Source organism: Miscanthus floridulus, chromosome 1, assembly GCF_019320115.1.
Source record: "Miscanthus floridulus cultivar M001 chromosome 1, ASM1932011v1, whole genome shotgun sequence".
Lineage (NCBI taxonomy): Eukaryota > Viridiplantae > Streptophyta > Magnoliopsida > Poales > Poaceae > Miscanthus > Miscanthus floridulus.
In genome coordinates, this window is record NC_089580.1 from 7,771,285 (window position 1) to 7,783,939 (window position 12,655).

The following is a 12,655-nucleotide window of genomic DNA, read 5'->3' on the forward strand; positions in this document are numbered from 1 at the left end:
GTCAAGATTGAGCCCAGTTTTTTTTCTTTTTTGTTTTCCAGTAAATGGTTATTTCTAGAAAATGAAAAATGGCTCAAAGAAAATAGAAGAAATGTGAATTTTCTTGCGGGTAAAATTCACAAATTATCTTTAAGTTTTCGCTACAAAGTTTAATGTTTATTATCTTCCAATTAAATTCGAACCAATGGGAGAATTTAATTTGAAGAGCAGTTATATTTAGAAAATTATGATTATATTAATTCTCTAATTAAATTAGAACCAACAGAAAATTTTAATTAGAGGAGTAGTCTGTTTTTTGTTTGTGTTAAATTATGGCATTGTCATTTTTTGACCAACGTTGATGATGATAATATTATAACGAATTTAAGTTTGAAGTTTAAATCTCTAGAAAATCTTACACCAATGTGGTGAATTTTTCAGAGAGTTGATAAGGACCAAGAAATGCTCCTGAACTAAAAGAATGTATTTATTATTAAGTTTTCGCTGCAATGATGTTGATTATTTTCTAATTAAATTCAAACCAATGGGAGAATATAATTTTGAAGAGTAGTTATATGGATTTCAAGTTAATTTATGAGTTTTATGCATTAATTCTACTTTCTGCCCAACGGTGATATATAATTGATGTAGAAGCATATTGTATGTTTTATTTTAACCGACGAGATCACTCGGCTGCATGCCAATGGGCTGCAATGCTGGGGTATGTGAATGAAAAGGCTTGATTCAAGCCAGTTCAGGGCAGTTTTGTTAGTTTACTAATTTTCTAATTAAATTGAAACCAACAGAAAGATTTAATTGGAACATAAAGTATAAGTGAATGCTTTAGTCGTCATGACTAAGTTTTCGTATAGATGCATCCCGCATGGGGAGAAGTTTTGGTATAGTAATTGTGCTAGTCCATCCAGCAAGGCGGGAGAAGTTTTGTGATTATTCACATGTATTGTATCCCGCATAGCGAGACAAGTTTGGGTAGCTCTTACGCTGTCCTAGTATTGACCTTGGCACAATAGAAATGCATAGTCATGGTCAATACTAACCAAAAAGATAAGAAAAGATGCAAGTGTGACTTGCAAAAGTATCGCTAATGAAAGACCTCATTGAGTTTTTAAAGTGAATTAAGGAAAGTGTACTCCTAAATGGATCAAGAAATAACTTTGTTTACATGACACAATCATATGAATGAAGTAAGTTATAAGTGTCTCCCCGTTTATAGGCTTTTTGAATAGTTATCAAAATTATGGCAGTAAAGTTCATGCCATATTTCGAGGGAGAGAATATAAAGATTAATTAAGAAAGATACTCTTCATTAAGAGTGAGATAAAGATCAATGATACCCCTAAGCAGAGAAATAGCTAAATTCCTAGATTTTTTAAAGTTCCGATAGAAAAATAGCGTAGTCAGTCTCAAGGATGTTAAGGTGGTGCTTAAAGCGCCATATGAGATTTTAACAGATTAAATCCAAAATAAGATATTTAAAGTTACACTATCTTTAGAAAAGATAGGAAGATCTAGGGGAGCATGGTATATAGAGGTATGTGGAGACCTAAGACTTGAAGAGAAGAGGGACTGTGTGCCCACTCTAGTGACTCAGGAGTAACAAGTTTCTTACTACCTATTGATGTTGTATGACTAATACAACACCTGTTGTTGGCTCTTCGAAGAAGATAAATAATGTAAACAAGGATCTTGTGATACAGGAGCCTGTAGAATTAATTTCCTCTTAGCAATGAAGAGCAACAACAGCCCTATATAAAAGTGACAGTAGCTGAGGCCCCAAAAGGTCTCAAAGAATTAGTAAACCAGTTTTTCCAATGACTATGAAGTTTATGTTAGTAAAGAAATTCAAATGGAGGGTGATCCCACCTCATTTGAAGAAGCCATGTGAAGCGTTTACTCGTTTAAATGGCAAGAAGCTATGAAAGTTGAAATGAATTCGATGAGTACCAACAATGTTTGGGACTTAGAAGTAATTCCTAATGGAGCCAAAATAGTAGGCTGTAAAAGGGTCTACAAGACAAAACATGACTCCAAAGGGAATATAGAAAGATATAAAGCACGACTTGTGGCAATATGCTTTACACAAAGAATGAATAGATTACAATGAGAGTTTTCTCTCTAGTCTTATGTAAGGATTCTTTTAGAATCATAATTGTGTTTAATGGCACATTATGATTTAGAGTTACATTAGATGGATGTAAAGACGACATACCTCAACGGGGATTTACATGAAAACAATATGTGGAAATCCATTTATGGGTTAAAAGTAAGTCTCATTTGAAGTTGATGAAACAATGAGAAAGTTTGGGTTTTAAAGAAAATGAGAAGGACAATAGCGTTTATGCGTAGTTCAAGAATGGAAAATTCATTTTTCACATCTTGTGAATAGATGACATTCTACTCACTAGTAGTGATGTAAATCTAGTTTTTAGAGAAGTAGAAGTTTTGTCCTCAAGTTTTAATGTGAATGATCTTGGTGAAGCGTCATTGGTTCTAGGAATCGAAATTCACCAAGATAGAAGTAAATAGGGTATTAGAACTATCGCAAAGACATACTTAGAAAAGATTCTGAAAAAATAAAGTATGCATGCGAGTAAACCTACGCCTGCTCCTATAGTCAAGGGTAATAGATTGGGAACTTTAAGTGTTCCAGAAACCGATATGATATCGATCAAAAGAATATGGTTCCATATGCTTCAGCTGTTGAAAGCTTGATGTGTGTACAAGTACAAGTAAGAACTTACCCTTACATAGTTCATGTATCCGGTATATTTTGGCAGAAGTCCAGTTCAGATATAGATCACTGGAATTGAGTTGAGAATGTCTTGCAATTTAGCAAAGTATCATAGGTCTCATGCTGAGTAAGAAAAAAAAGTACTCTCAAATAGTTAAGGGTACAAAAGTTAAGTCTTGATGAGTTATGTAGTAAAATCCACAGCAGTTGCTAACGCTCATAGTTGGAGTATTATTGTGGATAAGCTCCAAAGAAATAGTTGTGGTGTCATCAGTGATGCATACCATAGTATAGCTTGTCATGAGGCTTAAGGAACAGGCAAAAAGAGGTTAAGGAAATATGTACCCGAACAACAAGTCAAGTGTACCTAGATAACAAGTCAATGGTAGACAACAACAATAACCATTTAAAGTAAGTTAACTCCTAAGACAACAAGTCAAGTGTACTACTAAACACATTGACACTAAGGTATATGTTGTAAAGGAGAAAATTCAGAATCATTTTGAAAGCATTGAGCATATAAGTACCGAATAAGTACTTGTGGATCCGCTTACCAAAGGCTAACCATCCAGTGTGTTTAGAGAACACACAGTCGACTTGGGTTTATGGGAAAGTCTATGATTTCTGGATACTAAGGGCCTAGTTGAGTATCTGTTTCAAAACAGAGAGGTGCGTTGTAGCTGTTTAATCTAATGGCAATAGACCATGACGATGAGGCACGCTCTATGCACTGATCTGTGATAGAATAGGAACAAGATGAAGAAAGTCATCGGGTCATGGGAAGAGCTGAAGAAAGTCTTCACTGACAACTATATGGCCACGTGTACTCGACATGGCACGAAGCATGATCTCAGCCGCATCAACCAGAAGCCATCCAAGCTCCTCCGCAGCTACATCCGGTGTTTCTCCGAGATGAGGAACTCTATCCCCAACATCATGGAAGCTAAAGTCATCACCGCCTTTATCCAAGGACTCCACCATCGCGAGCTTCGCTCCAAATTCAACCGCAAGCAGCCCATCGGTATCAGCAAAATGATAACTACTGCCAACCAGTACACCGACGCTGAGGAAGCCGAGGTGTGCTTCAATGAGGATGCAGGCACTCAGCGCCCGCCTCACCGTTATGACGATCGCCCTGACGACCGACGTCACAGCGACCGTCGCCCCGACGACCGCAGCTACCATCGCGATAGCGGCCACGATCGGACAAGAGGACATAGGCCTGGCCAAAATTGCCATCGCTGGCCAGAACACATCATCGCTGTCGTTAGTCAACCTCGCGCCAAGCGCAACTACGACGAACAGTACCAAAAGATCCTCAACGGCCCATGCCCTCTTCACAAGAATGCCAAACACAAGATGAAGGACTGCATTGGTCTAGCTAGGGAGTTCTAGGACAAGAGGCTCGATGACAACACCAATGATGGAGCTGGAGGTCGCCGACCACCTAAGGGCAACAACAATGCCTTTCAGGACCACGATAAGGTGGTCGCCACCATCTTTGGGGGCCTTGCCTCCACTGAGAGTAGAAGAGAACAGAAGCTCACCGCCTGATGAGTGCTCGCTGTCACTTCAGAGGAAACCACCGCCGACCCTAGCTATCGCCCATGGTCCGAGGTCCCCATCACATTCAACAGGGCCGACCAATGGGTAGACATACCCTACACAGGGCGTTTCCCCCTCGTTCTCGACGCAACCATCCAGAAGGTGCTCTTCAGAAAAGTCCTTGTTGACGGTGGCAGTGCTTTGAACCTACTCTTCGCCGGGGCCCTAAGGGAGTTGGGCCTTGCGATATCAGATCTCACACCCTCAGACTCCTCCTTCTAGGGTGTGGTACCTAGAAGGGCATCCAGACCACTTGGAGAGATCACCCTACTAGTACAATTCGACACGGTAAGTAACTACCGCGTCGAGCAGATCAACTTCTACGTCGCCGACTTCGACACCGCCTACCACGCCATACTTGGCTGGCCAGCTCTAGCCAAGTTCATGGTTGTACCGCACTACGCGTATCTAGTGTTGAAGATGCCTTCACCTGTAGGAGTCCTAGCTCTGCGGGCCAACCTCTCCGTTGCCTACGCCTGCGAGACAGAGAGTCTCGCTCTCGCCGAAGCCACCGACCTCTCCATCCAGATGGCCAGCGTGGTCACCGAAGCCAAGACAACGCCTGCCAATGACATGGAGATTCTAGAGCTAGAGCTTCCCCGCGCCTCCACCAAGTCCAAGGAAATCAAGGAGGTCAGCCTCGGCCTCGATGATGTCTCCAAGACCATAAAGATAGGGGCTCACCTTGACCCCAAATAGGAAAGCACGCTCGTCTCCTTCCTACATGCCAACACCGATGTGTTTGCTTGGAAACCTATAGACATGCCGGGGGTACCACAGGAGAAGACCGAGCACTCCTTGAATGTCTCGCCGACTGCCAAACCGATCAAGCAGAAACTCCACCGATTCATGCCAGACAAGAAGGAGGCTATTAGGGTAGAAATAAAATGGCTCTTAGCTGCTGGGTTTATAAAAGAAGTGTATCATCCAGATTGGTTAGCAAACCCTGTTCTCGTTCGAAAAAAGAATAAAGAATGGAGAATGTGCGTTGATTATACTGATCTTAACAAACACTGCCCTAAAGACCCCTTCGGCTTGCCTCAGATAGACGAGGTTGTAGACTCTACCGCCGGCTATGAACTACTCTCCTTCCTCGACTGTTACTCTGGCTATCATCAGATCTCCCTCAAGGAAGAAGACCAGATCAAGACGTCGTTCATTACGCCTTTCGGTGCATACTGCTACAACTGTCCTTCGGACTCAAGAACGTTGGGGCTACCTATCAAAGGGCCATCCAGACGTGCCTCGACCAACAGATCGGCCACAACATCGAAGCCTACATCGATGACGTGGTCGTCAAGACCAAAACAACCGACAACCTTATCGCCGACCTCGAAGAAACCTTCGCCAACCTGAATAAGTACCGATGGAAGCTGAACCCTTCAAAGTGCGTCTTTGGAGTTCCATCCGGTATACTGCTAGGTTACATCATCAGTGCTCGAGGCATCGAGCCTAATCCTGACAAGGTCTCCGCCATCACCAATATGAAACGGCCAACATGCGTCATGGATCTACAAAAGCTTACAGGTTGCATGGCTGCTTTAAGTCGCTTCATATCATGCCTTGGCGAAAAAGGGTTACCTTTCTTCAAGCTCCTCAAGGCCTCCGAGTGCTTTTCCTAGTCAGAGGAGGCAGACTCAGCTTTCGAGCAGCTCAAGTTGTTCTTAACAAAGCCGCCGATCATGACAGCGCCAAGACTAGATGAGACAAATATACATCGCCGCCACTTCTCGCGTCGTGAGCACAGCTATTGTCGTCGAACGCGAAGAGGCCGGGCATGCTTATAAAGTACAATGTCTGGTTTACTTCATCAGCGAGGTACTTAATGAGCCCAAAACTCGTTATCCTCAGGTACAAAAGTTGTTATACGCCATTCTTATTACGTCGCGCAAACTCTGACACTACTTCGAATACTACAAGATCGTCGTGGTCACTGAGTTCCCTCTGGGGGACATTCTCTGCAACAAAGAGGCCAATGGCCGCATCATTAAATGGGCTATTGAGCTCGGCACATATTCCATCGAATTCAGAAGCAGACCTACCATTAAGTCACAGGCGCTTGCTGACTTCGTCGCTGAATGGACCGAGATCCAAGAGCCCATCGCCGCTGCTTGCCCCGAACACTAGGTGATGTACTTCGACGGTGCCCTTAACATCAATGGTGCTGGTGCGGGCATTCTGTTCATTATGCCGACCAAGGATAAGCTACGTTATGTTCTCCGGATACACTTCCCGGCCTCCAACAACGCCATGGAATACGAAGCATGTCTCCATGGTCTTCGTATAGCTATCGAGCTCAGCATCAAATGCCTCATGGTGTACGGGGACTCCATGCTGGTTATCAACCAGCTCAACAAGGACTGGTCCTGTTCCAGCGAGAAGATGGATGCTTACTGCACTGAAATCAGAAAGCTTGAAGGGAAATTCTACGACATCGCGTATCACCACGTGGTACGTGACCAAAATCAACTCGCCGACCACTTATCCAAGCTGGGTTCTTCTCGCGTCGCGATCCCACCGGGGGTGTTCATTCAAGATCTCCCGGTGCCATCCATCAAAGAAGATAAGGAAGTCGAAGAGGTTCCCCCTGCCGAGCAGTTGGTACTTGCGGTACCTTCGCCGGTGATCGATTGGAGGGAGCAATTCATCAAGTACCTCACCAGCGCCAAGGTACCCGCAGACAAGACTGAAACTGAACGCCTAGTTTGTCGAAGCAAGCTTTACGTGCTGGTGAATGGTAGCTTGATGAGGAAAAGTGCCAAGGAAGGGATACTGCAGAAATGCATCACCCAAGAGGAGGGAGTACAGCTACTTCTTGAAATTCACTCTAGTTCTTGCGGCAACCATGCTGCCTCGAGAACACTGGTCGGCAAGGCTTTCTGAGCTGGTTTTTATTAGCCCACAGCCATCACTGATGCAGAAGACCTTGTCCGACGTTGTGAAGGGTGCCAATTCTTCGCTAAGCAAATACACGTGCCGGCGCAAGAGCTGCAAACCATCCTAGCTTCCTGGCCCTTCGCATGTTGGGGACTGGACATGATCGGGCCTTTCAAGCCAGCACCAGGTGGTTTTCGGTACATATAAGTCGCCATTGACAAGTTCTCCAAGTGAATTGAATATAAACCGCTCGTCTCGGCTACTGCAAAGAAGGTAGTTGAGCTCTTCGAAGATATCATCCACAGATTTGGTCTACCAAACAGCATCATCACCAATCTTGGAACTACGTTTACTGGCCATCACTTCTGGGACTTCTGCGAAGACCATTGCATCTCCGTCAAATATGTCTCCGTTGCCCATCCAAGAGCCAACAGCCAGGTCGAACGGGCAAACAGTATGATCCTTGATGCCCTCAAAAAGCGCCTGTATCAAAAAGAAGAAAAGCACCTAGGCAGATGGCTCAAGGAGCTTCCAGCTATAGTCTAGGGACTGCATACTCAAGCTAGTCGCAGCACCGACGTGACTCCATACTTTTTGGTCTACGGCTCAGAAGCCATACTACCAGCAGATGTTACTTTCTGAGCACCTAGAGTGGAAAACTATAATGAAGAGCAGGCCGAGGCTGTTTGGTCTGAGGACGTCGACAGGGCCGAGGAAGAACGCCTAATCACTTGCATCCGTATAGCTAAATATCTGGAAGGCTTGCGGAGGTACTATAACCAAAATGTCAAAGGTCGTTCATTTGCTGTCAGCGATCTCGTTCTCCGCAGAAAACAAAAAACTGACGGGTTGCACAAGCTCTCTTCCCCTTGGGAAGGGCCTTATGTCGTCAAAGAGGTTACTCGACTAGGTTCTTATCACCTAAGTGACTTCAAAGGAGTCGATGTTCCCAACTCGTGGCACATCGAACACCTTATACGTTTCTATCCTTGAAACACTCTAGATATGTACTCTACAATTTTATATTTAGTAAAGTTTTGGTCTCCATAACTTGTCTCCGTTTTGTCTCTATTGTGGTTTAACACCCACTTGTGGTCGCCGAGCTCTATGCTACTTCATGATGAACTCCAATACGTAATCGCCGTAACTGCGCCGACCACATTTCTCCAAATCGCCGAACACGATTTCTCCAAAATCGCCGAACACGATTTCTCCAAAATCGCCGAACACGATTTCTCCAAATCACCGAACACGATTTCTCCACAATCGCTAAACAGGATTCTCCAAATCGCCGAGCATGTTTTCTCTAAATCGCCAAACATTTTTCTTGATCGGAGAGCAACATCCTTTCTTTTCTGTTCTCTTTGGAGACGACCCAGTCTCCGATCTCTCCCTACACGTGCTACGGGCTCCACGCTCTGCGTTATGGGTGGTCGGCTGTGGTCCCTTGGTCACACCTATTTGTCCTACATGTCTATGGGCTCTGTGCTCGACATTATGGACTATGGGTCAGCCAAGGCCGAGAGTTCAACATAGAATACATTGCTCGGACGCCGCTTATGCTGCCTTTATCTCCAAGTTTGTATAACAACTACCGAGCAGCACACGTTCCGCACTGTTTTTTATGGAAAAGACCCAGTCCCAATTTTTTCCTACACGTGCCACGGGCTCTGCGCTCTGCGTCATGGGTGGTCGGCTGCGGTTCCTGGGTCACGTCTGTTACTCCTACACATGCACGGGCTCCGCGCTCGACGTTATGGACTATGGGCTGGCCAAGGCCATAAGGATCAGTAGCAAACCAACTGTTCAGACGTTATTTGAACTATGCATAATCGCGTCAGGATTGAAACTGCGAAGATTTTTTTGCCGAACTACAAGCAAACTGCATATATTGCATATACATGCACCTTATAACATTTATTCGATGAATAATTGTTTCTTGCGCTTTCACGCGTTCTAATTACACTATCGAGCTTTTACATATGATAATCTATGAGCAGATTACTGAGCTTCGCCGTTACCATCCGTCTCACCAAACAGGTCTATATCGCCGGCCAACATCTTTGCTGCGTCCTCCACTTCGTCCTCCAGCTACTGTGTCCTCGTGTCGTCCAGTCCTTCGGCGAACCCACCCCCTATCGACTGAAGGTCGATGGTCGGGTAATGGGACTGAACAACTGCGAGGACATGGGTAGTGATGGTCGTAATGGCATCATGGTAGAAGGTCTTGAAGTTCTCCCATGCTGCCTTGCACCTCTAGATTATGGTGTCGGGACATTGCCGCCTACCGTCGTGCTGAGCGGCCGGTTCTAGGTCGACACAGGCAAGCACTGGCTTAATTGCGGCGATTACAGCGTCGAAGTTCTCCTTTTGGACCTTGGCCTCCTGCACTAGCACGTCGAACTGTGCTTTGGCTTTATGACAATAGCCTGCAATCGTTACAATGATCCATTATATAAGGAAGCTACTTCAACAGTAATTCCGACAAGGAGGAATTCACCTTTCAGCTCCTCAGCAAGTTTGTTCGCCCACTCTGCTTCCTTTGCCTTCTCCTAGCGAAGTTGATCGATGACCTGGCACATCTGGCCAAGCTCAACGTCTTGCTCTATAAACACAATAGTTGTCAACAAAACTGCTGCTGTTCGGTAATACAAAACTACATTCGTTGATGTACCGTACCTGCTTTCTGTTTGGATACACTATCGAGCTGTTCGGTTTTCCTCTCTAGGTGCTTGGAAGCACTTTTTAGTTGGTCGGAGACAGCGGCCAGCTGCTCGAACTGGCTCCACATCTGCTCGGACATAGCCGCCAGCTTTTTGGTCAGGACCCCCTTCTGGTATTCTAGGTCCCACGCGTTCGACTCCACAAGGTCTCATTCGCGATGGGCTCTCTAGATATTCTTCTCCGAGAGGTTCCTAGCCTCTTTGAGTTTTTCGTTCTCCTCAGCAAGGGGCTCCATTCTCTTTATCAGCTGGCGACGTTGCTCGGCAACACGAGATATTTCCTGCAAAATGCACGATGACAATATCGTTAACCAATTCCAATAAACAACCCGGACCTTTCCAGACGAAGTATTCACCTTGATTTGTTTCATCACACCGGTAAGGGCAGTCTCCAGTCTCCTGAACTCCTTGGTGGTGTCCTCCTCTTCGACAATCACTATTTCATCGCCGCACTTTCGGAGGATCCAAACTGCTTGGGGTCGAGGTTCGTCACGCACGATCTCCTCCACCTTGTCCTCCTCTGTTGTAGCCGGGGACACCACCTGGGGGCTCGGTGGTCGGATAGCAGGTCCGACCATGCCCTCCGAAGCATCGGGGACTGTCGTCTGCTCCTTCGGCGTCGAAAGCTTTTCTGCTCCGGATTCTACCATTGTCAAAGGTGCTGTCACTGACTCGTTCACCGTTGTAGGCAGTTGCTCGCCGCCATCAAGCCCACTAGGGGTAGCAATTGGCTCTCCCGCGTGCTCTTGAGCACTCGGGGACTCCAGGATGTGGTCTACTGGTATCTCCACTGCTCTAGGGCCAGTTTCTGGTTGCTGCTCAGTCTGAGCTGGCGGGGCTGGATCTGTTGTTCGCCTTGCACTGTATCAAATCAGTTATTCAGTCACAACAGAAGTAAGGAAAATACAGCAAAGTAACGTCAGCACAAGGACACTCACGGTTTGGTCTGACGGTTCAATTTCTTGAACCGGCGGTGCTGGCCTGAGCCTCCGGGTGTAGCCGCGGGGTTGACTTCTGTGTTCGACGGGGGAATTCTCAGCTCTTCCTCGGTCAGCCTCGGTTCCGCCTGCTGCTCTAGGTCTGCTTCCGTTTGTTGCTCGGGGACTTCCATTGTCCGCCTCGCGTGGACTTTCGTCGTCTGCTGTGCGGAAATTCCCTCTGCTTGTTGCTCGGGGACTCTCCTTGTCGGAGCTTCATGGATTTCTTCGCCTACCCCGGTTTGTTCCTCTGCATGTGGGCTGCGTGGAGGATTTTTCGTGCTCGGGGGAGGGTTTGCGATAATCTCATCGTCGTCAGACCAATCGAACACCGCGATCCTTTGTGTTCGATTGGTCTGATCATCATCAAGTGAGATACCACCTGGTTTGCGGGGAGCGGTAGCCGCTGTTTTTCTCTTTTTTTTGGGCCGGCTCATCTGCCGCCGGCCTCTTCCCCTGGATTTTTGCTAACATCGGGGAGGACTCTCCGTCCGACCAGTATCCATACCTCCGGACTCCAAGGAGACGACAACAGAGCTTTCTTCAGGTTGAACTAGTCGTCGTACATCCACTGACGGTGGCCAATCGTTTCTTGGCACACCCGAGAAATACACTCCCCTGTCCTGTGAATGGATCTTCACATGAGTAGGATCAGTTTATTGCTCGGCAAATGACAACATGTCAAAAAAAACTTCTCAGAAACACATAGTCGGGATATTCACCTGAGGAGGCAGATTCTTGCAATTGAAGGGCTTTGTGTACCCTGACAACCTGAAGGAGGCTAGCAGAGCGAATAGCTCGGCAGTCCGCTCTTCGACGTCGTTCCTGGACAGTATTCTGGCCTCTCTCGGGTACCGTCGGTCTCCCCTTTGAATTCAAAGCCTGGGTGCGCCCTCTCTTTACAGGGCTGTATGCGGCGCACTATGAAACTTGCCGCCACCAATCCACCATTGGTCTTTACACCCTTTATCAAGCCGAGGAGTTCATTCACTTGCTCCATGTCGTCGTTGCTCGGCAGCTCCGACCAACTCCTCTGGCTTTCTGGGATGTGGTCGGCGTTACAACGAACCGCTGGGTGGCTTTGTTTCATGTAGAACCATCTAGTGTTCCACCCCTTCAGCGACGTGTTCAGCGGTACGGTAAGGTATTCACTCGTCATTCCATCCCAAAGCTGGAGATACACCCCGCCGACCACCTTGGAACCAGTGCCGCCTCTCTTCTTCAGCCAGAATAGGTGACGGAAAAGATTGAAATGGGGTAGGATTCCGAGGTATGCCTCACAAAAGTGGATGAAGATTGAGATGTGCAAAATGGTATTGGGGTGGAGATTGCACAGAGTAACCCCCCAGAGCTCCAACAGATCCCTCAGAAATGGGTGAACAAGAAACCCTAACCCACGCCAGAAATAGTCTTCGAATACCACTGCTTCGTCAGTATGAGGCGTGGGAAAGGACTCACCGAGGGCTGGCCACCATCCGGCGGTAGCACGGTCGGGGAGAACGCCGGCTTCCACCAATCGGTTCAGCTCAGCTTCTCCTGTTTGTGACGCCACCCACTCCTCGTCGCATCGGGCCACGGCGTCCGCCTTCTTAGGACTCGTCTTCTTCGATTTCGCAGCTCCTCTCTTCGGCACCATCTCTCATATCTGGTTAGGGTTTGGCGGCGGAGGCAAATGTGGTTGCGGATTCGGCGACGCGAGAGATGAGGAGGAAGATGAAGTGGAAAAGGTGGGAACGGGGTCT

The 12,655-nt window shown here is 46.6% G+C and overlaps 1 protein-coding gene across 1 annotated transcript; it reads left to right on the forward strand.

Moving 5' to 3' along the window:
* Window positions 1-6,718: 6,718 nt before the first annotated feature.
* Window positions 6,719-7,219, forward strand: LOC136451680 (uncharacterized). The gene has a single exon (XM_066452369.1). It carries the CDS (start codon window positions 6,719-6,721, stop codon window positions 7,217-7,219), a length of 501 nt encoding a protein of 166 aa, XP_066308466.1.
* The last annotated feature ends 5,436 nt before the right edge of the window (window positions 7,220-12,655 follow it).

Excerpts from the sequence above, each read along its gene's own strand:
- LOC136451680 (XM_066452369.1), top strand. The coding sequence starts at position 6,719 with ATGGATGCTTACTGCACTGAAATCAGAAAGCTTGAAGGGAAATTCTAC.